The following is a 27637-nucleotide window of genomic DNA, read 5'->3' on the forward strand; positions in this document are numbered from 1 at the left end:
CTTCAAGTGAACATATTTAGGTGTATTTATAGGCTAAGTGTGTGGGGCTGTAGTAAGACGAGAACAACCCCTATGAAACTTGTGAGTAAGGCAGTGATTCTGATTCTGTTCATCTGGGCAAAAACCAAAAATTAAAAATTGAAGCTTTTGAAAACATGTCCCACAATTTTCAAGTTCTCTGTATTAACCAAAGTTATTCGCTGACATTTTTCCGGTTACATAATTGTTTTCACGGTTCACTGATGGGGGGGGACATGGAGATTAACCGCAGACTGCAGGTTTTGGTGAGGTAAAGCGTCGTATTTATTTTCACAATCAGCGTGTTTAGTGTGTGTTTGGGCACTCGTGCACATCTGTGTTTATGGCGAGGTAAACACGCTTAAATCAACAGAAAATGCAAACTTTGATTCTAGTGTAAGCAACCAATTGGCTTTCCAGATAAATCACACGCAGGGCAGAAACTGCTGGGGGGGTTGAGGGGGCCTCTTAATGTCTCCTGCCCCTTTACGCTCTGAAAGAATTTACTGCCGTTTAGATCCTAATCATTTTTGCTTCAGCTGTGGTCTCTAAGCGCTGCCTCTTTACTTTACAAGCACAACATCCATGCAGATTGGAAAGAGTTATGAGCCTTATGAGAAAAGATCCTCTCAGCACACACACACACACACACACACACACACACACACACACACATACATAACTATAATACTTTTGGTGTTTATTGTCTTCACTAATGAATGGTTGCGAGGCCAGCAGCAGTGTTTTCTCACCGCAGGTCTGTGGCTGAGCAGTTGCCTGAGGGTGTGATAGCATTGTGGAGTAACTCTAGTTTACACAAAAGGTAACTGCGTTCGCAGCGAACTGTCAGTTTAGGCGGCAGCGCTTTACTAGAAAAACATTTCTAAGACACTCTAGTAAACTAACTGCGACTGTGCGCAGTCATTCTTAACATGCATTCATCCACATGCCCCTAAATGCCACATCCGCTCGCTCCTTCTCCCCCTGGTCCCGTGCATGCACAGAGCAACACACACGATCACACTGACCAGCGCCCCTGCCCACCCGTCCCACAGAGAGCCTCATTCACATGGTCATTAAGTCATTAGGCTACTTATTTATTGATGTCTGCCTCCAGAGTGACTGAGCATGTCAGACGACCTACAAACTGCCTGCGTGGGCCCGTCCTGACCATATTAGTCCATTGCGTGGTTGTGTCTTCGCTCTTGGATCGTTCATGTGTCGTCTGCAAGCTTTCGCTCCAGGACTGGACGTAGAGTTCATCTTTCCTATACGCTGAGCGAGCTACATGTTTGTAGTTTGCTGCTCTAATGGCTTCCAACCCTTTAAGAGCCTCCAAAGGCCCCTTAGTGTGCTGCCCGGAGCGTGTGAGTCATGTGATCGCCTGTAGGAAGTGCGTTTTGACGTTGGTGTGTGAATAATTCGACTTGCCCGGTCGAAAATGAGAGGGTTCGCAGAGAAGAGGCAAGCCAGAGAGAGGAGGGCTGCAGAAGGGGAGGGAGATAGGGAAGGAAGAGGAGGAGGGGGGAGGGAGGGAAGGCAGTGAGCTGCAGAGAGAGAGAGAGGGAGGGAGAGAGCGGGAGGGTGGGGGGTTGTCATTGGTTGCTCATTCCAAACTCTGGAAGTTGAGAAGGAGGAGAAGAGAAAAATAAGTTGCTGCTTTAAGAAAGAGAGGAGAGATAGGACAGGCAGAGCGTTTTGGATCTGTGACCTGCCTGGTGTGTGTGTGTGTGTGTGCATATATATGTGTGTGTTTTTCTTTTTTTTTTTCCTCCCTCCCCACCTCTCCCTTACACGGGCTCCTAATTTGGGATTTGTTTAAAAGCGGGACTGCGCCGTAGGAAGACTTTTCCTTGCTAGGGAAAGGGAACCCTGCTCCCTCTCTCTCTCGCGCGCGCATTTATTACACACACGCACAAACACACTTGACGCCCAAAATGTCTGATTCCACTGTCAACGCTCACTTGGAAGGGATCATATCAGACTTTGAAGGTCAGTTTGTTTCTCTCATGTGCTCTGCTGATTATTCTTCTTCTTCTCCTTGTCACTGTGGAGTGAGGCTCTCTGTAACCCTGCCATGAGGACACTATAGATCATTTCCACATGTTTGATTGGAGCCCAGCGCATCTGGAAAAATGGAGGGTGTTGCGAGGGCTTTGTTGACGTCTGCGGTGAGCTGTGGTGTCTTTTTAGGGAAAGGGGGAGTGAAATTTGTGAAAGTCTTGCTGCTTTTTAAACTGCTCTTAAACTTTTGCTGCGAGACGTGTTGAGCGAGTGTGTTTTATTCTGAAGTGTGAGAGAGAAATTTGTGCTTTTTAAAGTAACTGATTTTTTCCTCTTGCTTCACTTTACAACAAACCCGTGTGACAGAAAAGGCAAAAAATGAAACTATATTTTAAGCGCTCAGGAAGCACAAATTGACCGTACGGCTGCGAGGTGAACACCTGGACCACCTCCCCCCTCTTCCTTTTCATCTCTCTGCCCCTGGCACACAGATTCCCCCTGTCATCTCTCCCCTCCCACTCGTCCTCTGGCTGTGCTTCCCCTTTCCCTCTCTCAGCAGCTTGTCCATTCACAGCTCCCTCTCCTCTTCCCCTTTTCGCCTAACCGGTGGTGGTTACAAGAGAAATGGGTGAGGGTCGGCAGGCCGACATCTCTCCCCCACGAAACCGTTTGCCTGTCTCACTAGATGCCTCCTGTCTCACAGCCATCAGGAACGCATCCACACTTGTCCAGAGCTGCGTCTCTGTCAACACGAGTTTGCTCGTGGTATGTCCTGGGAATCTCTCTGCCTCGCTCTCTTCCTGTCTTTAGGTCTTTAAACCACCGGCTTACACAGTGCAACCGAGCGGAAAGATAAGTGGCGTTCAGAAAACAAGAGGTGCGCTCCAACCATGTAGCTCGAAGTCATGCTTTCAGACGGTCCTCGCTCATGTGTAACACCAGCATAATGGCCTACTGTTGGGGTTGTCAGTGGTGCATGTGTGTGTGTTGTCCGTGGTTGGGCTAACTGTGTGGTAATACCTTTGTGTCACCACCATGCCCCGTGATGTATTGCTCTGTGTGGCTCATTGAGCACAGCATGGCACCGATGCAGCACGGGAGTCCTGTGGGAGCCGATATGTATCAGGGTTGGAAAATAAAAAACTACAAGTTCTCCTCTTACTGTAAGTGATAAGATTTCATTATAATGAGCTCATTTGTTGGTACATTTTTAAACATTTTACTTCATTTGAGAACAGCTTATGGGCAGCCTGCAATCAAAGGGGTTTTTGATTTGAAATTTGCTGTAAGAGGAACTTTTAAAATCATAAGCAAGGAAACTTTAGACACAGGCATCTCCCCCTTAAAGGTTAGATGATGCTTTTGTCACAAACTCTCCTTAAAGCCAGACTCTGTGACTTTAGAGAAAAAAAGTAACACACTTCTCTGACTGAAAAGATGAATTTTAAAAGCAACACAATACCCCCGTTATTCCCTGAGGGGAGCTTAGCTGCCTCAACTTTACCTGGACCAGTGAGATCGAGTCAGCTAGTTTTATTTTAGCATCGTATACTACACCCCGCTTGTATCTTGTAGCCACAGTTTTAGCCTCCCCAGTCTCAGGTTTTACATCATTTTATGATACAAAGACCAGCAGCGGTAGTTTATTACTGTGTAATAAGAGTCTCTTGCCTTTTCTGTAATCTAAAGTGGCACGTGGTGAATGGTGTGCTGCAAAAACCTTTCACTGTAAGCCTCCAAAACAGGACTGCATCCAAGCTTTTGGTCTTTTCCGGTTAAAAGACACAAGGCCGTGAATGTTTAGGATTTAGGTCAGTTGGGGGTGATTTTAACCACCACAGACCACACCTACAAAGATTGGAAGAAGTTTGGAAAGCTTGCATTTTTCATAGTGATTTCAGATCTCTGATCGGGTTTGGACCCATCTTTCCTGGGTTCAGACCTTTAAATGCACCCATTGCACTGACTGGTACTGTGACATGAATCGGGAATTTCTCGGTTAAAAGACAGTCAGCCAGTTTAACAGCCAAGTAGTTAGCCAATCGACATGACTAACGCTGTTGTTGAGCTGTTCAAAAGTGTTGCAAGTGGTTTGGGGGAAATCAAACATGCTTTTCTACAGAAAACAGAGTTGAGACGACGTCAGACTGAACATGGGAACAAAGTGTAATGAGCGCTGTAATAATAGGATAACTTTACTTTATCTTATGTCAAATATGCTAATTATTAATATGCTGACAAACCCCAGCGCTCTGAGATACCATCTTCGGATTATGTTCTTTGCTTGGATGGGATGGAAAAAGAGTTTGCGCTGTGTAATCCGGACAGTAACAAGAACGTTATATGTATCAGTGTGTGTATCTGCCATGTCACTGGTGCTGGACAGTGAGTGTGATTCAGCCTGCCACGCCCTCAGCTGATGACACCATTGAGAGGCTGAAACAGACAGAGGAGAGGATTTACTCACCCCTGAGGCTGGTGACCTCAGCTGTGACCTCAGCCTCCCTAACTGACATAGATCATTGACCGGGCCACTGGGCTCCTCTTCTGCGAGCAGATGGAGCACATGCACACAAACAGACACACACATTCATTCAGGGTCATCGCAAGAGATCTGTGCTGTCTTTTCTCTTGGGAAAAGTTGGCTGTTTTTCTGTCTCGTAGCCAGAAAAACTGTGATTTAGCAATTTCTGTCTACAACTCTTGTGTCTCTGCATCTCCAAACTGCATGTTAAGGGCATTTGCTTGTCCAATGAGAGGAAATTCCACAGGAGTACATTTCTGCGGTGGGTGAAAATGTCGGGGTAGGCCGGAGAGGAGGAGTGGATCAGAGCACAGCCGGGTTTCTTTTTTTTGTGCATGGGGCCCAGCCTGCATGGCACTTTTTTTTTTGTTTTGACAGTCGGTGATAAGACAAAGGAAAATCTTATCTCGAGCTAAGAAAGCAGGCTTTTATAAACAACTGAAAGAAAAGCCTATAGATATATAGTATGCCTGGTATGTAATACAAAAAAAAAGGTTAACATTTACAGAATTTGTGGGCTTCGTAGTCTCTGTTTCATCGTGTGTGCGGCAGTTTTAACAATCTGTTTCAAAATAAGGCGGCCCACCTTGTTCTGTGGGATAATTCTCGTTAATGGTGACAGAAAGAAATCCGACGAGGAATCATAGCAGGAACTTAAATGCCTGTCAAAATGAAAACAGTCATTATACAGTAAGCCAACTGCCAATTACATGTGCCTTTGGATTTTTTCAGGAACCGTGTTAGTTGGTGCTTTGTAGCCAGCAAAGCGTTGAAACTGTGCTACAAAGAAACAGATACTGTATGCTGGGCTAGTACGATTGCAAGCATTAAAGCTCAGTAGACACACTAAACAGAGAGTGTGTGAGAGGAAGGAAGTAACTTTCTGACAAAAGGCTGATGAGCCACCCTCAGGAGTCCCCATCCTTATCAGCACTATCAGGCTGCTCTGTATTCACCAGCTCCAACAGGTTTCCTGCTAATGACGCCAACTGCAGGGGTGCTGCTGGAAGGCACAGAGGGTCACTCTGCAGAGCGAACACAGCAGGTCTTTGTTAAGTTTTAAAACTAATCCTAGTTTTTTTACTCCCAGTTGGACATGACGAGTAAAAAAGCTGCACCTATTCCAACCCTGGGCAAGATCCGAGAGTTATGAACACACTCCATGCTACAGCTAAATACAGCTAGTCTTCGATGAAAGATTTTCTTTGACTAAATTTTTTTTTTCCTGTAAGGGAATGAATAATGTCTTTGACTGAGATTCGTTAAGGACCAAATGATCCTATGCCAGCTCTTTCAAAGAAACATTTTGACCTGCAGGCCACCCTGTCTTTAAGAGAGGAGCGCAAAACTCAAGTGCTCAAAAACAGACTGTAAATAAAAAATGGGCATGGACAGCAGAATTCACTGTAATTGTGTAGGTGTTTGGCTTTGCAGAGTGAAGGGTTATGGATATGCAACCTACAGACATGTGCTTACATGCAGTTGTTAATAATTCAAAAGAAAAATAACAGCATGCAAGGCTGATTGGTTAAAAAATGTGCAGAAGGATGCTATATGTCCCTCGATGTTATCTGCATCATAGACATTGGGGGCAGGTGGATGAGCATTACTGTTCAGCAGCTGGCTTGTGTCTAGCTGATTCATCCTTCCTACCACTCCCTGCGAGGGGATGCTAGCCTTCTCCAACCGGGATGGAGGTACTTGTTGGTCCTAGGGCAACAACCTTAGGTTTTTCCATACTCTTGGTTTATGTATCTATGCATTTTATGCAGTTTTTCTTACCAGGGTGGTTGGGGGTTCATGATTATTTGTCCTGTTATTACATGCATTACTTGGCTGAAAGATGAGCAAAAACACAAGCAAGACTATCCTACACAGTCTTTTCTTATATATATGCTGCCTTTGGTGACAGTAAAAACTACAAGATGTACATAAATGATGGTCTGTAAAACTGTGTAGGATCGATGCACGGCCATGCTGGCCCTTAGTGTCACCCAGCGTTTGGCATTTTGAAGCATTTACTTTAACACTTTTGTAGTTTCCATCTTGTTCTTTTGGAGCCAACGGTGACAAAATTTGGATGAGATGGGGGACTGTGAAATTTAGCAACTGATGGTAGAGCAGGTTGTCTACCAATTGAAAGGTCGTTCCCAAACTGCTTCAGTTCACATTACCAAAGTTGAATGTGTGTTTTATTGGGTGAATGAGACTTGCGGTAGAAATCAAGGCTTTGATGATCACCTGCATAAAAAGACTATAAAATCCTGGTTCATATGCCATTTACGTTGTGCCACTTGAAGAATTGGTTAGCAAGCTGGGTGTGTGTCTGTATGGGGATATCACATCGATACATACATGCCTAAGTGACGCAGTGGTTATCATGTTTGCCTGTTACGCCAAAGATCCCTGGTGAAAGACTGAGAGGAGATAGAAACCCAGCCTCGGGGAGGCGGAAGTTAGTGTACTCTTAGTGCCGGTCTCAAGGCCTCCCATGGTGGGAAGGTTGCATCAGGCCGGACATCCGGCGCAAAATCTGTGCCAAATCAAACATGAAGGTTTATCTGCTGTGGCTTCCCCTTGGGAAATAAGAGAGCGGTCTCTAGTGCGAAGTAACAGGCTGCTAAAATATCTCTAAAGTTGAATCTAATGTTGTAAATTCTGCTTTAAAGTTGTAAAACTATAGACCTCAGGCCTGGCTGAAGCATTCATATCCACTCATTGTCAGCGTAACAGCACTCTGGTTTGAAATTACTGAGCAGCTCCATTAACACAATGGGATGTGCCTGACTAGTTGAATATGTTTAAAGTGAGTTAGATATCTCGCATGCTACATTTGCATGGAGCCAGGTATTGCTATAGTAGTTGGTTTAAACACCTCAGTAAGGCTAGAAAGGTCCAAGCCAAGTAAAATTTCAGGGGAATAAGTGTAACTGATCACATGAAAATTGTAACAGGTAAACAGTTTAACCTGATTTATCTTTCTTTGGCTGTGTTCTTTCTGCATATGGCAACCTCTGCAAGCTGAAAATTTGGTCTTTGATAACACTGCTTAAGTAGAATAAATACCTGCAACTTCTTCTTGGAACAGGTGATAGATTTCCACCTTCAGGGAGATGATCGTGAAGAAGATAAGATAAGGAAGGTGACCTTATCTTTTGGTGGAAGATGACTGCAGGCCATACTCATCACTTTTTTACGTGCTTTTCTACTTGAATGCGTTGGCACATGAGCGTGTTCAGCTCAAATCCCAATAAGCTGACCCAATCAGAACAATGTCAGGGAGAATGAAAAATATATATAACTGGATTCTTTTTGATGACAAAAAAAGTCTTCAGTTGGAATAAAGTAAATATTGTTTTTGCATTAGCAGGATCTTAATTCGGCAGGAAACAAGGACAGGGACTGCGGGAAGCTGCTGGGAATTGCTAGCAGACCGAACCACCAACTTTTCTGCAGCAACTGTATGATAGAGTAGACAGTACATGCACAGATACAAGGATTATAACTTAGCCTCAAGCATGCTGGTACTTTATCATGTGACTGTCTGTTTGGAGGTATGCTGGTGCTCTAATTAGGTTTTGTCAGCTTGCTCACTGTCAACCTCCAGATGACCAAACTACCTCTCGCTGACCTGTCCAGCTCATCCGCTGTCACGCTCAGAGATGCGTATCGAATGTGGTCCTCAGTCGGTACATGCTATGCTAGAGGAGATGTGATTTTTCTGGCAGTTTAACTATGTTTCAGTGCACTACATGGATCCAGCCCATGCCTGACCGAGTGTCGGGTGGAAAACATCATGCTTGGCTCAGTGTCTTCCTTATTTGGCAGTTAAGGTTGTGAGAAGGGTTTCCAAGATTAATAGGACTCAGAAACCTGCTTCAAATTCATCTCAAATGAGAAGTAAAAAGAAGGGGTTGCATTTTGTTCCCCGTTGGGGCTTATCAGTACTATCTTTGCTTCGTTGGATGGTATGTGATCAATGCTATCGCCTCAGAGCAGCAGCAGCTTGAAGCCATCACGCATAGGAATACAGCTAAAAACGTCACACGCGCTCAACACCGTTCATGTGTAAACATGCAGGCACATAAGGAGTCACTGAGACATGCAGAAGTAATGGTGCCATCGTCTTCACACAAAAAAAGGGATTAATCCCCACCTGACCGTCAAAACAACAACAAAACCCAGTTGTGTTTGCTTTACTCTACAGCTGTGTTTAAACACACACACACACACGCGCACATGCATGCACATCCAGTGAGAGATAACACAGAGTAACTCAGCTGACAAGGCCCCTGTCTCCACAGTGTCTGTGAGGACGTCACTGCGTTGGCCTTGTGTCACCACAGAGCGCACTTTCAGCGCCGTTTTAGGCAAACGGGTCATTACTGTTTATCAAACCAGCAGCCAGATGCAGTTTTAAGTCATCTTTGGCGTCTATTTTGTGCTTACTTTTACTCCTCGGCCTCTATAAACAGAGCGAGTCATGTCCACTAAATTAGCCGCTTCGTTAATGGTTCCCCTCCTTTCCATTTCTGACAAGAAATTCCCACCGCATTCGATTAATTTTAGTATAACTTCAGTGTGACTAGTGTGCCATCTGTGTGCTTGTACTTAAAGAAGAACATTAGGCATTGCTACCCTTTCTTCTGAGAACATTTCAAAGGCAAGTTTTGTCATTATTTCTACACAAAGAGCTTGTTGTCAGACACAGATGAAATGATCGCAGCGATGTATATTTCATGCTTTAGCAACTCAAAAGGTCATTACTGTTGCAGACGACCAGCTAACCCAGCACCTCGTGGTGGGCAGTGTTATTTGTTAGTTTCTTCTCGGTACACGCTGTGATATCAGACACAGAAATCTGCAGAAACATATTGAGGATGTGGAAACACTGAGTTGGGGGAAAGAGAGGATTCTCCCATGCTGGTACTTGGCTTGTCAGCTTTGAAACACGGCAGATGCCTGATTGGGCTCGGGTGTTTATCTGGGACAGGGGCTGTGTTGGTCCAGATTTTAGTGGCTGCTCTTGTCTCTGGGCCGAGCTGAGGTGAGCCAGGTGTCACCATCGACATCTGACATGCAGCTCACTGCAGTGAGGAAAAAATGCAATTTATCAACCAGTAACAACACAGCTGCTGGTGAAATACTGACTCATTCAAAAGATATGGTAGGGGCTTACTGGTTTGTCAATATACACTGGCTGATTTGGATTTTTCAGAGCAACTTTTGCTCTGTGGCCTTCCTCATCTTTGTTTTCAGGAGCCAGAATTGACTATATTTAGAAGAGATGCTGATGTGCTAAGTCATTGCATAGCTACCAAACTGCCTGTATAGTCACATATTTTATTTGCATAACATTTTTATTTACTTATTTTAATTTTATTCTTATGATTTTCTAATATATATCTTATTGACTTTTTCTTTCTGACCCTTTTGTTGCTGTAACGTGTCTATACCATTAAAATGCTAAAATTCCACTCACCAAAGCAGGATCCAAGTTTCTTTGGCATCTTTTCTTGAACTAACAAAACTTCAAAACATATTACTTGCTAAATTCAAAGTAGTCCAAAGTTTCCGAGGCTTAGTTTGGTGTAGAATAAATGGTAATATAACATAAAGTAGATATAAGAAAACATTTCTATATTTCATTTTTAGTTTATTAGTGAGGGTTTTGTTTTAAATAGATCCTTTAATAAAATCTATGGAAGCTTATTTTGACTACTGGGGAAAAATATAAGTCAAAATCTCAGGTTATTATCTCAGTATTTCGACTTACTAATTCAAACTTCTAAGAAAATCATTGTAAATTGGGAAAAGTTTTATTATATAAAATTTAAAAAAATACAAATTCCAATCTGAATTTTGAGATAATAGGAAAAGGAAATTTTCACTATGGCAAAATAAATAAATAAATAAATAAAAATGACAAAATCTTGATACTAATGGTAGAACATAAGTCAACGCTTTAGGATTAAGGGTCACGTGATCAATCTGGGCTCTGACGACGTCATCCTGATACGCTGTTCTGGCTACAGGTGCGCGAGGTTCGTGGAGCTGAAGAGATGTGTAGGTAGCCGGTTAAACTGAACTCTTTCCTTTCAGTGGCTGGGTGTGAGTGGAAAGCTCGGCAATCCTATTAAAACGTGCTTGGTGGGGGGAAAAGAAGTATCTTTATCGAGTGAATTAAACGCCATGTTATCGCGCTATATGAAGCGTGTCAAGTCGAGTAAGATGAGTTTCTTCTGGATTTTCTTTATTTTATTTCATTTCAGCGGTTTGTTAGCTAACCAACTCGTTAGCTGATATGCTTAACATTGCGCGCTGCATTTCGTTTAATAACTTATGTTTCCGATTAAATTGATTATTTTCTCTATAGGTTATTGTTCAGCATGTGTTTTTGTTATTATTGTTTAAACCTTTGTTAAAGTGGTAAACCTGAGGACTTCCAGGCTTCTAGTGCCTCTGGTTTTTCTGCAGTTTCCCCAGAACTTTTCAGCTTAAAAGAAAAATGTAATGAGTATTTGAAATAAAATTTATGGTCTAAAACTAGGCCATTAAGTACCAGAAATGGATGTTGGCTCTATAGAGTCCTGCTGCAGGGTTGGAGAGGAAGTGATGAGCATTATTGTGTCCTCTGGCTCTCATGTTTTCTTCTTTATTTGTGCTTTTACTTTCTTTTTGCTCCATATGATAACACTGTAATGGTGCAACAGTGATTTAAGTACATATCTGTCAGCTCAGGCTGTTGTTTCTTATGAAACCATGTTTGTTGTTTGTCTTTCAGCGCTGAAACGCTCGTTTGAGGTGGAGGAAGCGGATACATCCACACACCCATCGCCCCTGACTCGCCGGACCACCAACCCCCTCCGCTCATCCACCTCCTCCACATCCAGCCAGCGGAGCTACGACTTGAGCTCCCGCAACTCTGACTACTCCTCCACCAGATCTTCACCCTCTGAGTCCTCCAGTCTACGCTCCCCGAAGACTGGCATGAGGCGCATTGAGTTGTCAGGGGGTCGTAATGCTGATACAGCCTCTTCCCGCCGTGCCGAGATGTCCATTGAGGTCTCCTCCAAGCAGATAGATAGCTCGCCCAGTGCCGGCATCACCCGTTTTGGGCTCAAACGGCCGGAGGTCAGCCTGAGCAACAGGAGCACCTCCCTGGAGAGCTCCTCCAATTCCTTCTCAAGCACCAGTAGCAGGCGAGGGGAGCTGAACATGACGAGGACCCACGAGCCACCCGCCCCTCCCCGGAGGATCGACTCCCAGATGGCCTCAACCCCGGTGTCTAGGATCCCCGAGCCTCCCCAGAGAAGGGCGGAACCCCCGTCGCCCAACCTTAGCCCAGTTGATGTGGCCTTCAAGAGGCCAGAGGTTCCTGTGGAGAACAACGGCCACCAGCCACCTGCACCCGTCGCCCCCCTGCCTTCACCTGCAGAGCACCGGGTGGAGAGGGTGCAGTCGCCTGTCACAGAGGCGTCCGCAAGCCGACCAGCAGACAGTGAGTACCTGCTCAGTTGGGCTTGTTTTCCAAACTAACCCCTGTGTATGATTTATAAAAATAAACTCCTCAGTGAGATCAGATTGTTTGAAAGTGACACCATATCTGATTTTCACTTGTTTCTTCCGCTTGACTGTTTCTTCTTAATTTTATCTTGCAACATACTCATAGTCATGTTAAGAGGAGGCATACAGCTCAGTCCTTGTGAGCTTGTCATTATAGACTATCTGAATGTAGGTCAGCGAGGGTGATGATGAGAATCCCAGAGCTTCTCCCAGGACAGCGGTTACAACAAAAGACTCAGGCAAACGGTTGAATATGTTGGCTCTCCCTGAACTTTAGTTAAAAACTTCTAGCACTCACAGTCTGGTTGAAGCCCTTGTAAGTTCAGACAAGCAGGCAGTTGTAGTTAATTTGGTCGGTTATTTTTATAAGATGCATGTGACGCAGGAGGAAGTCTGGTAGCCGCTGTTTTTTGACCTTAGCGTGCGGTTTTTGATTTCTTCTCTTTTTTTTCTTTTCTTTTCTGTGTATTCTCTGGATTTTTGTGACATAAACTCAGTAGGATACTTGCGCAAGTGAATTTATCCCTGTCTAGACCACTCAAAGGCTTTACTTTTCACCCACAGCTGACTAACCTCTCAGATGTGGTACAGGGATGATGCCAAGCCCAAACTCGAGCGTCAGATGTTTTTCTAGTAACTTGTGCCTTTAAGTATTGGTTTTACTGAGGGAAAAACAGTCACTTTTTGGACTAACCACTCAACCTGACCAGTTCAAGTGTTTGATGTTGATCATAACATGATTTGATGGAGGACTTTTTAATTTGCTTGACCATTTGTGAGCAATCGATCAGGGGAAAGTGATGACAGAGTTAGGCTGCTCATCCAGCATGCTGGTTCATACCCAAAGATGACACATTACTGCCTTTGAACTTTTCTTATGTTCTTTTTCTTTCATCACATTATCAGGGAGAATTTAGCTCTACAGTAACACTTTCCCAAAAACTGAATGTGGATTTCCATGAGGTACTTTCTGGATATGCCTCATCTTTAATGGATTAATTAAACCTAATGTGTAAGGTTAACCTATGACCTTTTCTCTACTGCCACTCTCAAGTCGAACTGCTTTTTCCCCCCCTGATATGTTTGTTTAACCCCGTGCTTTAATAATAAATGTCAGCCTTTGGAAGTGTCTGTTTTTAGTTTTTGAACTGCCATTGTATGCTTTTTTTATATTCTTCTTGGCTCTTGGTTTAAATGGAAGAAAGCATGTGTATTTGTGCAGGACATTTTTTTGTTTTTCAGTTTATCGCTTATTTTGGTTGTTTGCTTTCCTATCTTGTCCAACTAAAACAGCGCATCGCTATACTGGTATGTGTGTATGTGCCTTTGCTATCTGGAGACAGCTGTGCTCATAGGTTGCTGTCACTGCTTAAGTAGTATGCAGGCGTAGGCGGCTGGGAGGTGGTACATTCCAAATCTGGAGGTCATAAAACATTTTACATAAAAATAGAAAGCCTCCAATTTCCACTTTTTTACATGGTGTCTCGCCTGTTTTTGACTCTGTCCACTGTTTTCCCTTGCAGGCAGCTAGAGATTTATTTTGGTTGTTCTTCTACCTAAAGATATAAAAGACCTTTAAAACTTTTGTTTCTTAGATACCAGCATTGTTGTATCATTGAGCACATGTGCATTCTAATTATGTAAAATAAGCAAGGAAACGGGAGAGGATTAGATCTCAGCTTCTGCCACATTTGGCTCAGATTACACACTTCCTGCTCAGCCGTGCATGTGGAGGGAGGCCCTGCAAGAAGCTTGGGAAGCTTCCAGCAGTGAGCAGATAGGAGGCGGAGAAAGAGTCTAGAGTTTGTGGACAAGAGAGACAAGAGAGAGCCAAATGCATGGAGATGTGAAGCGTGGATAGAGACGATGTGCTTCCTGTAGTTTGTCTGCAGGGAGAAAACAATATGAGAAAAGCCCACTTTAGCATCCCGTCATTTGGAAATAAATCTAAACAGTTAGACCACACTGGTTCAACATCGTGCCCAAAACCAGATTTTAATTACCATTTTCTCAACAACTCCACACAGCTTTGATGCAGACCAAGCATTTGTTTTTGTTGGTAAATATTTTGACTTATTTTGGAAGGGGAAACGGGAATGTTTTCAGTTTGTTTACTTCTGTTGCCGCCTATGTCAGGTCTGCATCCGGCTGGGTGTCAGTGTTTTTTCTGAGACCCATTAGATTATTACTTAAAGCCTCTTCTGATTTATATGAAGTGGGACGTACTCACCTTCAGGTGTCAGCTCATGTACGTACATGCCATGAGCGCATACATTCATCCTTGTGTGGATGACGAGGGTTAAGAATGCCTCACGCCCAGGGGAGAGTGACTGATGGACATGCTGATAGGTGATAAGTTTTGTGGTGGTTGTTCGAGAGCACAGAAGGTAGTAATGACATGCTTTGTGTGGGTTGATTTGTCGCCTGTAATGATGAGCAGCTGTATTCAGTCTCAAGCAGGATGTGATCTCATGTTTACCCACAGAGAGACACACACATGCACACTCATTGTGTACACAGCTCAGTTTCCTGTTCCTGGCCTTGACCTTGATTTGTTTTGTCATGGATGCTGTGATACATATCGCAGAGTCAGTCAAATAGGCTTTGTTTTGCATAAACTTAATGTGAAAAAAAATTGCAGTATTTGGGATGGGTTGGGTTGTCTGTTTGCATGCAGTTTCTCCTGCAAAAGTTTTATTTGCAAAGGGCGTTATGAAAAATATCTGGGAAATTAGTCAGCCGCTTTCACCGTGCATATTAACTCCACCCCTACCATCTTTGCAGCTAGATGATAGTGAGGATTGCCACAACAACAGTAGGCACCTTTTCAGAAAACCAGCTGCTATGGAAAACGTGACAGGAAGTAGGTTTGCTAACACATTTGCAGGACTTAAAATCTGAAATTGTAATCTACAGAAACTCTGTATGTAATGGAAGTGTGTTCAGCATGTATGCTTTGTCCCTGATTCACAAACAATGTAAAGGGGTAGTTCATGTGGAAGGACTGTGTAAGAAAAAAGAAATACACATAAATGCAATAAAATTCAAACTGTGGATGCAAAACAATGCACCCCTCAGTAATGTGTTTTTGAGAGGGATAATGATTCTAAGTTTAAATATCACATTTATCTGCTGCTGCCGATGCCTGCAGCCATAAACAAACCACAGAAATATCTTTACACTGATCTGTTAGAGGTTTTTGCGACATAAATTGATATTTAACAATTTAAAACCTGTTGGAGCTCTATGATTGACTAACTATTGCATGCAAATTCATTTTCTATATGGCTCAAAGCCAGTTTCTCGTTACTTTACTGCAATTTCTTGCTGTTGACATACAGCACACAGCTGCGTAGACCTTATATAGGATGTTGATTTATTGGTCTGTTTCTCAGAGAAAACAACAATGGAAGACCAAGGCTTGAAATCCCTTTAAACCTGCTGCACTGTGATTGTCATACATTAGTTTAGCTATACACTGTGATGCATACAAACAACAAAATAATATCACCACTGGTATTTCCTGTCTTTTTGCTTTAAAAAATGATTAAAAAAAAACATTATTTAAAATGTATAAATGGTTAAGTACCACTGTTAATCAGTGCATATTACATTTGGTGTATTTTAAATTTTACACCATTTATTTTTTATGTTTGTGCCTCTGGTCTTCTTTGGATGCCTCACTCTGACAGCAGCGAGTTTGTATAAGTGTCTTTTAAAATACATTAACTTAATGAAGAATTTTCACATCAGATTATGCATAAATACTAGAAAGTTTGAAAGGAGAAAAAGCAAAAGAAAAGTTTGAAGATATTCTGTTATATACTCTTATATAATCTACTATTTTAGATTATGTCTGCTGTGTCTTGCCTCCTGCCATTGATTTACTTGCATTTCCTGCTACATTTTTTGGCTTTTCTCAGTCCATCCTCTGCTTTTTAAAGGTAACCTCAGTCCAGCTCATTCACACTACCATGGGTCATTTTAAATTAAACTTAAGTAGTCAAAAACTTTGTAGTACAGGTGTTTAAAAATAAGTTAATGACCTGTGGTTCACAAAGCCATTTTTAGGCCTGAATTAATTATATCATACCTTGGCATGGTGGCAAGTGAATGCAATTCAGCATAAAAAAAAAACAGGGCAAGTTATTGTTTTAATTGGCTGGATGTATTCGTTTGTAATGATTGACATTTAGATCTTCCCCCCAAAAATCTAAAATAGAAACATTGCAGAAATATAGATATCTCCATGTCCTGGCTGTACGTTTGTTTGAATGTTCAAATGCACGTCACACATTCATTGTGTAGCATTGAGCTTAAAAGCTTGCACTTCAGCAAGCAGCTTGAGGTGAATTAGTTTAATTTTTCTGCACAAACAGCACATAGTAGTAATAAGAGTTAATTTATATAAAAACTGATTACCATGCTTCAGTTAAACAAAACTGATTGTCCTGTTATGTCTCTGTCTTATGTTTTGCTTAAGGGATGACACCAGTTCTTAACTGGCCTGAAGACAATTTCTATTTTCATGAAATGCTCCGTTTAAAAAAGGCGTTTTAACTGTTGTTTAAAAAGCTGTTGAGCCACTGGGAGCCATAGCTATGACACATTCTATAATACTTACTGCCTGAGGCTCACAGCTAATGATTTACGTGTTGTAAATAGTGAATATCAGAGGTGTTTTGTTGATTACACCTCTCTGATGCAAATGGTGTGGAGCCAAACATGGAACTTGCAGCATCATGCTGAAATGCACTCCCATGCTGTCCACCTGCTCCCTTATTATTAATGAGGTCTCTTGGATTGTGAAGTATTTAACATAATTTCTTCTGCTACTTGCTTGAAACTAAAAAAAAATTCCATTATGTTTTGGTTAACAAAGGAACACAGGAAGGGAACAAAAAACCTGTTGATACAGTGAGCTCTTTTTGCTGATTTTAAGGTTGCTTAAAGAATATTTAACATAGTAATTGAGTGTGAGCTTCATGTACTGGGGCGTGAATTTAGGACAGTAATGACACATTAGGCAGTTTTTGCTTTATTATGTGTTTAGTTTTATGTAATGTGATTGAAAGGATGTACAAAGAGGAAGTATGAAAGTGAATCCACAGCAGCTTCATTTTTGGATATTGGGTGGGTTTTTTTGTTGTTGTTGTTTTGTTGCTTTTGTGTGTGTGTGTGTGTGTGGTATATATTTTATATAAACACCTATGCGTTTTGAATTTGCATAATTTCATTTACAAAAATTAAACCTGTTAATATTGTTAGCAAAACTTAACGAATGTGCATGGATTAGGTGTCATTAATCGATTACTGATTCTTCCTAATCTGAATCACCTCAAGTCATAGCAGAAATTGATGCTCTTCTGCTTTCTTCTTACAAAATGGTGGAAGTAGCTGATCAAATGTGTTTTAGAGACTGAACAAATAAGTGTCTGTTTGTCATTAAAACTTGGCTCTGGTCTCTTCACTAGAGAGTTCTTTGTACTACTATTTTTGCAAAGCTGAGCCTGCAACACTTTTAATGATGAGTCATTATCTTATGATCTTTTGGGTCTTGTGCTGGCCCTCTGAGTGCTATCCTCTTTTCACCGCATTAAAACAGTATTTGTCTCTTTCACTCAAGCATAAAGGCCTTTTGATAGTTCTGCCTGGGACTTGGCTAGAAACGACGACTTGTGCATGTCACAAGGGATGGAAATGATTTATCCCTGACACCCAAAAACGTCTTGTGATTAGAAAAAAGAGAAACACCTGTCTCTGTAATTATACACATCTAACTTTTAGAAAAAACTTAATGTCACTGATGAAATGAGGTTTAACAAACACAATTTTTGAGTCTTTTTCACAGGATGTTCTTCATTAAACTTTAGACCCACTTACAGTTTAACACACATGACATTTATTCATCCAGGCAATTCATAGTTTTGCAATCTTGTGCAAACAGCTGAGACAGAGGTGCGGCTTGTTTGACTAGATATGCTGGAGCATTGAAAAGCCTTTGCAGAGCAGCACTTTGTCATGAACGATAAGGCTGTTACAGAAGACTTTGTACAGTTTTATAAAAATGCATTTACACACTAGGACCTTTAATCCCAGCAGGTGATAACCAGTCCAGTCTGCGGCATGTCTCCGTAAAGGCAAGGTCTGCAGGATTTTAGCTTGAACCCTTAAGAGTCAAATCTTAATGCCACATTGCTGTAAAGGGGTCATCAGCATAAGCATGTCATACACAGTTGAAATCAGTCTTTACAAAAAGCATTTTCGATAAGGGAAGAAAAAATAATACAAACACAGAATACATTCAAAATGTAGAGGCAAAATGTCGCACACACCAGCAAATCTTTTGGAGACGCACAGAAGCCGTTGTGTCCGTTTTCCATTAGGTAAAAAGAAAAAACAGTCACATTAATCTCATCACATACATATAAAAAAATTCCCATAGAAATCTTAACACTGATCCCATGGATTTCCTCCTTTTTCCATAAATGGACATTTAACAGTGCTCTGTGATTATGGGCTGATGAATACATTGTTTCTAATTGACTCAAACCCAGTTCATCACTGTTTTACAAAAACTTCTGACCACATGAAGTACAGCACATTAGTACCAGTATCTCTGCAATGAGCTCTTACAGGCTCATGTCTGTTTTCAGCAGAAGACAGCATAGAGATGAAGGACCTGAAATACCTTTACATCTACTACTATATGATTGTTTTAACTAAAAATCTACTTTTAAATATACAGTATGGACATCACTGGTCTGGTATCTTATTTTGCCTTTTTTTATTTAATAAAAATCATTCAGCTATTATTTGAAAGGGCGTATGTACAGGTTAATTTAATATTTCTATCTTAAATTTTGTTTCAATATCTTTATTCCCCCCAGGGTGAGGTTCTTGCTTTCTCTATTTCATCCTGCATAATGAAGCGAGCTTGCACTCCTGGGGCGATTGTCATACCTGACTCGTACTCGTACACATCATAAAATAGGTCCTGAAAATCAGTGTTTTCTTTGAATTTTGTTGCCCACTGCCACTGCCACCATTCATGGTTTTTTGTGGCTTTATTTTCAGAACTATAGAAGCCTACCCACGCCTTTTTAAATTCAGATGTCCAGTTATGGAAAGACTCATTCACTATTAAGCGAGCGCAAGCCTTGCCGTCTTTTGCAAAGAGTTGCAGGTTAGCATCATAACCTGGTATTTTCACAGCTTTGGGGTTTTTAAACTCACTGCCTCTGTCTATCTCATCTCCTAATGATTTCCAGAAGCAACATAGAGTCCTGACCTCATGCAGTCGTGCCTGAAGGCCTTCATTCAGGGGTACTGATGTATCATAACTGCCCGACTCTCTGTTTCCAATAGATTTATAAGTGAGAGCGTCCTCTTCCTGATCATTCTTGTAAAGTGCCACCATCACACCTTCTTTAAGAAGATGTCTAGGAACATCGCTCCAAATAATTCTGGCCTTTCCCTTTTTTCCAGTTGTCACCTTCAGTGTTATCTCATCTCTATGATCCGCTAGAATTTGAGCAAACATTCCAACAGGATTATTATGCCTGCTCTCTGGGATATTGATCACAAAATCAGTTTGTGTGTTCCTTTTTGGTGCTGGCTGAGGTCTGTTGTTGCGTTTGTGAGTGGAGTACTTCTCCTGAATCACAATAAACAAAAACAGCCCAAGACAAGCAAGCTCACCCCACGTGTTTCTTATCTGCCATAGTTGGGAATCATCAGCACGGCTTCCAAAGCGGTCTCTGAGATACGTCAGTGAGCTCATGTCATTTTCTTCCACAGAAAACTCTCTGATCTCCGTCAGCAGATTGGTAGTGACCTGATATGTATGCTCTGGATTATACCTCGTTCCCTGATTTTCAGATTGCTCATAATGCTGTGTGATATACACTTGATCGATCCTTTGTGAAGTTTGGCGTCCCACGTTCTGCTCCCTGACCCTGAATATGATCCTGTCCCTGTTTCTCGCTGGGTACTCCGCCCGTGGGTGGATGACATAATATGGCAGTGGCAGCGATGTTTGTTGATTGATGTTGCCAACAGTGTAGTATCGGTATCCCCTCGGCAGTGGGTCTAACACCCTCTCGTAGTTTCCGTAATGATGTGAGCCGAATTCTCCACTATTTGGGTCAAAGGTCAGCAGGATGATGTTGTTGTTGTCAATGTCAATTTCATTAGCAAACCAGTGGAGCAACAGGAGGCTGTGTTTGGGCACCGTTTGTCCAAAGTCGATTGACTTAAGATCACTGATTGAATTCAGTGCCCGTTTTCCAGCTAACACAGAGGTTAGGGTCAGGAGGAGAGCCACACAGCAGCTCGTGATTCTTCCTGTCTTCAACATCCTGTAGAGAGATTTAAGAGTTGGTGGTTTCATTATTCATCTAGACTCTACATCCTCACCTTACACTTGTTCATATTTTGATGATCTTTTTCCTGGTGGTCTTTAAACATTAGACATGTTCATAATAACAGTGAAACAGGTTTTGCCAGTTATCTTTCCTTTGGCTAATCCCATAATGCAGTGTTGACTTAGGTTAACATGAGGATCGTGTCTCAGTGTGTGTTTTTCATGAGCCAGATCATTTGGTTAAACAACAGGAGTGCGCTTTCCTGGCTCGTCATTGAGTACAAATTCTGATTTTGTTTTTGCTTTTTTAAAAAAAAAATTAAGCCAGAAAGTTTTGAACCAAGCTTTATATGTGGGCTTATGAACTACTGAAATTATTGAATTTAACTGCATGAGTAAACCTGAATATTTTTTTTACAAACATGAATTTGAAAACATTAACACCAATGTCTGTATTATTTTTAATACTGAACATACTTGGCTGTTTGCTACCATTCTAATGACACTGTTCCTCATGCAATGTTTATGATAACTGCCTTTGTCAAATGAATAAATGATCCACAAGACAAGCTGTTACAAAGTGCTCTGTAGACTATCAATGTAATAAAGACCATTAGAACCAGTGAATTGCATAACATCCTGCTTCAAATAGAGAAAATGATTCTGTGGGTCAAAGCTGTAGAAAGTGAGGTAAATATTAATTGTGTGGTTTTCTTTTATGATAAAGGATATATTAGAAGTACATAATGCTACAAAAGACTGTCAATGTTCAATTTTTGTACCTTACTACATACAATACTAAAATAATGTGAGAAACAGAGAAGCCTTCACAAATAAATCTAGAGTTAAATCAGTCAAAAATTCATTCAAAAACCCACCAAAAAGTAAGAGGACTTACCTGCGTTAGTCTGTTGCTGTCATGTGTCTGAGCTCTTTGTTTGTGTAGGAGCAGAGGTAACTCCCTTTAGGTTGCTGTTTCCGTGTAAATGAAACCAAAGCAGCCAGCAAGGCTGGTACTAACAGGAAGTTGTCTAATACATCTGTCTGCATGAAACCACCTCCTGTAATAGCGAGCAACAGAATACTGTTTCAGCATTTTAGCTGGGTTTACAGCCACGCTTCTAGATACAAACACTGATTATTTGTCATTTTGAAGAGCAGGTTTAGGATGAAGTGTCTGACTGTTGGGAGAGCAACTGAGACAAATTTGGTTAAATATTAGTCAGTATTACCTGAAGCCTTATCAAGTCTATCAGGTCTTTGTAAGTACTTTTATATGCATGTGTCACAACTCTTGAACTCCTAGAGTGGATTGAAATACTTGCACGTCAGTGTCTTAATTTTTATTCGCTTTTTTAATATATGTATGTGTATGTGGAATACTAGCCTCAAACACTTGACTTCTTTTTTGTTTCTTCTTCTTTTTTGGTCGTTTGCCATTATTAGGCAACACAAAGAGTCACTTGGTTACCTGCTATTTGTTATTCACTATGTTGTGAATCATGGAAGACGTGCAACGAACATTCCCAGATGGATTTAAAGCAAGTGAATCATGCATTGTTTTTAGGTCAGTAGGTCACCAGGACACTGTATTTAGTTTTTTTTTTATTTGTCTAGTTTATGTTTGAGAGAATATAATATATCTAATACGAACATAATGACACTTCTGCTTCAAGGCAGGTACACGTTAATACACTTAACTCAATAATTATATTACATTTACAATGTTGTCTTTACTTACGTTGCAAAAGTTCTTCAGTTATCTGCATGTTGAATGGATGGAGCGGATAAAAGAAATGGATGTGAATTAATTTCGTGTGCTTGAGAAGCAAAATGGAACAGACATGCATTTCATACACCACAGGGTAAACTGCACCCATCTCAGAAACAATCGCATTATGCTATTAACACATCATCAGCTCTTTACAAGCATCTGAACAGATGGCATGATAACAGACAGCTAGCCAAGAACACATTGTGATCATAAAGTTGACTCTATGCTGACCCCAGCCCAGCAGCCAGAGCCTGGTCATATAGCGTAGGCACTGATGAGCCTTACATTCTACGTATCTGCTTGTTTGTGTTTCTAAAGTTGGTTATGACACATCACAAAATAACCATTGCACACTTGAAAAAATGGTTTAATGAACACACACTTTTCAAGATGACAGAAGACATACAAAAAACATCTATAAAATATGATGTTTTATCATATGTTATTCAACATACGAGAGATTCATCGATCAGAGCAATGGTCCTTTTTTCTTACAAATCTGTGGCGAGCTACTATATCATACACTGTAAGCACAATTTTATGTAGTTCAAATGCTAAAAAGATATTTAGAAATCCCAAATATTTCATTACAAGCATTCTATGCAAGATTTAGAAAGCAAATCCATACAGCACAAAGTAAATTTAAACAGATGGCTGCAAAGCGTGCAATGTAACAGCTCCTGCTGGATTTTTGTTTCCATGTTTAATTAAACATCCTGCTGGTGGTCGTGGCCTTTTCTTGGTGAACCGTGAGGCGGCTATAACTTGGTTTAGTTGATATCTAAAGCATGTTGTGCCTCTTTGTGTTATTTACTGGTTTTATTTATTTTACGAAATTGGATTAAAATAACTTTATTTTTGAAGAAAATATATGTATTAAAAATGAATTGATGAATGAACAGAAAAGTATGATTAAAATTTAAAAATGTTAAAAAATATATAACACAGATTAAAAACATATGTAAATATAGTGTAAAACAGGTAAACAATGATAGTAAATATCATTGAACACCTTTTTAATGAGAGCAGTTTATGTGATGTGACATTGATGAAATCCTGATTGGAAAATTTCATAGTAGAAATTTGTTTTCAAGCAGTTACTTAATCGTAATACGTAATCTTGCCAATAAATGGAAGATTTGAAATAGGCCAATAATTACTAATGGCCTCACTATCTGAATTTGTCCTTTTTTCTTTTTCAAGAGGGTTTGAAAAATACAGTCTTCACTGATGCAGAAGAAATACCAGGAAAAAACGTGCTGATGTTGATTTTAGTTAAATTAGTCCTTGCATACATATGACAGGCGGGGGAAACAGAAGAACGAGAATAAGATGTTGGAGAAGCCCTGATTCCAAAGGTGCTATCTCAGAGTTGTTGTTTCCTTGTGTTGCAGCCTGCAATAGGTTATTTAGGTTAGAGTTGTAGCTTTCCAGAGGCCTGTACTATGAAGCAAGTTCTACACACCCAGGGTATCTTTCTGTTATTTGGATTTACTTACTCCAACATCAGCAATTGAATAAACAGTTACACGAAGCTAGTTATCAACTCATTAACTCCAGGGTTTCCCCTGCATGTTCACATGAAACGGTTGGTCAGATGCTGGCAACACCAATCTAAAAGGGGTGTTTCACAGGTCATATGACTCGTCCTCCACACAAAATGATCCCTATGAGTGTTGCTATCACAGACCTTATCAGATGATGATAAATGTTGATCAAAATTATGCAAAGAACATAAACTGTAAAATGCAACACTGTTGCAAAAAGGATGAGAGAAACTCATTAATCTTGTGACTTAGTGCATTGAGTGGTAAAGTAAACATTTCATTCACATTAATTATTTTATGGCTGAGTGCATGCTCTGTGCTGTTGATTATTTCTAAGGTGATGGATGCACATTACAGCTGTTTACGCTAGATGCATTTGAACATTAAAACTTACACTCCCACAGGCTAATAAAGGAGATGTTGAAATGACTTCAGTTTGTCTGCAGATCAAAGTGACTTTAATTTGATTTGTTGAATAGGTATTCTTGGTGTTTTTTCTGTGTCTAAGTTGCTGTATTATAAGATTTGGCAACATTTTTGTGAAGTATAAAAACATTTATACTTATTTTATTTTTTTTAATGTTACTATGTTTACAGATGTTTAATCACCATTTGATAATGTCTGGTTTAGGTTGCGTAGGGATCATTTTGTGTATATGATCTATGAAATGCTCCTTTGAGATCAATCAGATGCTAAGACCACCCTTTTCATGTGAAAGAAGCTGGGAGTTAACTTGGCAAGTTGATAAACAGCTTCGTATGATATGTATCCTGATCATCATTGAATCCAGGTAATTGAAAGATACTCTGGTTTTGCTTCATAGTATAGGGCCAGGCCTCTTGACAACAATAAACAACAACCATATGTTTAATATGTCCCATAGCTGGGAATCATGATTGTTTCTTCAAAAGTGTTCTCTAGAAACCTTTCTGATCACTCTTAAGAGGCTGGTAATGACCTGAAATTAAAATCTGCTGCTAACACTTGTCTCTACTTTCTTTCTTTGGCTTTTTAAAAAACATTATTCAATCAGTATTTAAAGGAGTAAATTTCTTCATTCAGCCCAGGGTGAGGTTCTTGCTTTCTCTATTTTACCCTGCAGTATGAAGCGTGCTTGCACTCCCGGGGCAATTGTCATGTCTGACTCGTACTCGTATACATTATAATTGTGCTGAGAATTGTTTTCTTTGAATTTTGTTGCCCACTGCCACTGTCGCCATTCATAGTTTTTTGTGGCGTTATTTTCAGAGCTATAGAAGCCTACCCATGCATTTTTAAATTTGGACCTCCAGTCCTGGAAAGACTTTGTCACTGTTAAGCGAGCACAAGCCTTGCCGTCTTTTGCAAAGAGTTGCAGGTTAGCATTGTAACCTGTTATATTCACAGCTTTGGGGTTTTTAAACTCACTGCCTCTGTCTATCTCCTTTCCTACTGAAATCCAGAAGAAAAATCGAGTCCTAACCTCATGCAGTCGTACCTGAAGGCCTTCATTCAGGGGTACTAATGTGTCATAACTGCTTGACGCTATGTTCTCAATACATTTAGAAGTCAGGGCTTTCTCTTCCTGATTATTCTGGTAAAGTGCCACCATCACATTTCGTTTAAGAAGGTCACTATGAACATTGCTCCAAATAATTCTGGCGTTTCCACTTTTGCCTGTTGTCACCTTCAGTTTTATCCCATTTCTATGATTTACTTGATCTTTTGCAGACATCCCAGAAGTGACATTTTGCCTGCTCACAAAATCAGGTTGTGTGTTCCTTCTTGGTGCTGGCTGACGTCTGCTGTGGTGTTTGTGAGAGGAATACTGTTCTGGGATCACAATAAACAAAAACAGTCCAAGACAAGCAAGCTCACCCCAGATATCCATAATGTCCCATAGCTTGGAATCATCAGCACTGCTTCCAAAGTGGTCTCTGAGAGACCTCAGTGAGTTGATGTTATTGCGGTCCAAGGAAAACCTTCTGATCGCTCTTAGGAGGCAGACGGTGACTGGATATGTATGTTGTGGATCATAATCTGTCCCTTGATCTTCATATGTCTCATAATGCTGTGTGATATAGACTTGATCTATTATCCGTGCTGCAATCTGCTGCCTGACTCTAATTATAATGCGAACCCTGTTACTTTCCTCAATGTCCGACTCCGCGACATAATCTGGAAGTTCCAGTGATGCATCTTGGTAGCTATTACCAACAGTGTAGTATCGGTATCCCCTCGGCAGTGGGTCTAACAGCTCTTCATTGTTGCGATAATAATGTGAGCCATAAGCACCACTGTTTGGGTCAAAGTTCAGCAGGATATCATCATTGTTGTTAATGTCAATTTCATTGGCAAACCAGTGGAGTAAGCGGAGGCTGTACTCAGGCACAGACTGGCCAAAGCCTACCGTCTTCAGGTCACTGATTGAATTGAGCGCTCGTCTTACAGCTGACACCGAGGAGAGGGTCAGGAGGAGAGCAACACAGCAGCTGATTTGTCCTGATATCTTCAACATCCTGTAGAGATTTAAGAAGTTACTGGTTTCATTATTCTCTGCATCTTTACCTTATATTTGTTCATATTTTTCCCAGTGGTCTTTAAACATTAGATATGTGTACATATAAACCCTGCAGTAAGCTTTGCTAGTTATTGTGTGTCCGTGTGTGTGTGTGAGTGTGTCCGTGTGTCCGTGTGTGTGTGTGTGTGAGTGTGTCCGTGTGTGTGTGTGTGAGTGTGTCCGTGTGTGTGTCCGTGTGTGTGTCCGTGTGTGTGTCCGTGTGTGTGTGTGTGTGCGAGTGTGTCCGTGAGTGTGTCCGTGTGTGTGTGAGTGTGTCCGGTAGGGCTGCACGATTTTTGCATAAAATGAGATTTACGATTTTTTTGCTTAGAATTGAGATCACGATTCTCTCACGATTTTCTTTTCCAATATAAATATTTATTGCACTTGTTAACTGCACATCAACTTCGTAACAGTTGAGACTGAACATAAAAACAATAAATAAACATAAAAACAACAAATGTCTCACATTTTGTTGTTGCCGCAAAATGTTGTACTGCTTGAAATTCCATCTCCACCATTGCTCGACACTGCGTGTATAGAGCAGGTAGTGCAACAATAGAAAAATAGTTGCGGGACGGCACTGTGTAGCGTTTGTCTAGGGCAGGGGTGTCAAACTCAAATACACAGTGGGCCAAAATTCAAAACTGGAACAAAGTCGAGGGCTAACATTAATATTTATTGAAAAAAAAATCTTCCTCCAGATATAAGAATGAATCTTTTCTTATGGACTCAAATAAGTTTTGCTTGAAAACTGAATATGGAACAAGCAAAGCTTAATACTAAACAATATATATATTAGCTGTATAATACCAGTAGGCCAGCTCTAATAGTAATTTCGTATGGCTTCGGTGTCAAACTCTGGACAGAGTTTGACACCTATGGTCTAGGCTGTTGATCATTTTCCTAAATCCCTCGTTTTGCACAGTGTTGATGGGAGCCATATCTTTGGTCAGGTGATAAGTAATAGCCTTCGTAATTTCTTTGTGCCTGCGGGAGTTCGACGGGTATAGGGAAGCGCTGTATAAGGTTCCCGTTATTGATGTTTGGGTGGTTGACTGGGACGGATTTTCTCCTGTCACCTTCTCGTCATCCCTGACGTGCTCTCTGTTGTTTTTTCCCTGCCAATTTTAGCAGCCAGCTTCTGTATCACGTGGTATAAGGCTCCGCCCTTGTCGTTTCTTGAGCAGGAAGAGTGAGCGCTTGTTTTCATGCAGATTACGTCCCGGATCAAAATGCGGTACAATCGTCGTCATCTTTTTTTCTTCTTTTTAATCGTTGTCATTTGGAAATGAGATC

At 41.0% G+C, this 27637-nt stretch overlaps 3 protein-coding genes across 8 annotated transcripts in view; 1 reads left to right on the forward strand and 2 right to left on the reverse strand.

The window, feature by feature from the left end:
- The window catches only part of septin9a (septin 9a), an 88841-nt gene that overhangs the window by 21448 nt on the left and 39756 nt on the right, over positions 1-27637 (forward strand). For 2 of the 6 annotated variants that reach the window (XM_085156694.1, XM_085156698.1), the window contains one exon: positions 11331-12047. In XM_085156694.1, the coding sequence (XP_085012820.1) occupies positions 11331-12047 (717 nt within the window). The other 4 variants (XM_085156695.1, XM_085156693.1, XM_085156699.1 and 1 more) reach the window with 4 other exon arrangements.
- Positions 18178-21487, reverse strand: LOC146520196 (uncharacterized). Its single transcript, XM_085156702.1, has 2 exons — positions 21376-21487; positions 18178-20472 (listed from the first exon to the last, which is right to left on the reverse strand). Exon 2 carries the CDS (start codon positions 20469-20471, stop codon positions 18990-18992), a length of 1482 nt encoding a protein of 493 aa, XP_085012828.1. The 5' UTR covers position 20472; positions 21376-21487; the 3' UTR covers positions 18178-18989.
- LOC146520197 (uncharacterized) lies at positions 20794-26297 on the reverse strand. Its single transcript, XM_085156703.1, has one exon. The coding sequence runs from the start codon at positions 26294-26296 to the stop codon at positions 24854-24856; it is 1443 nt and encodes a 480-aa protein (XP_085012829.1). The 5' UTR covers position 26297; the 3' UTR covers positions 20794-24853.

This window comes from Neolamprologus multifasciatus, chromosome 4 (genome assembly GCF_963576455.1).
Source record: "Neolamprologus multifasciatus chromosome 4, fNeoMul1.2, whole genome shotgun sequence".
Classification (NCBI taxonomy): Eukaryota; Metazoa; Chordata; class Actinopteri; order Cichliformes; family Cichlidae; genus Neolamprologus; species Neolamprologus multifasciatus.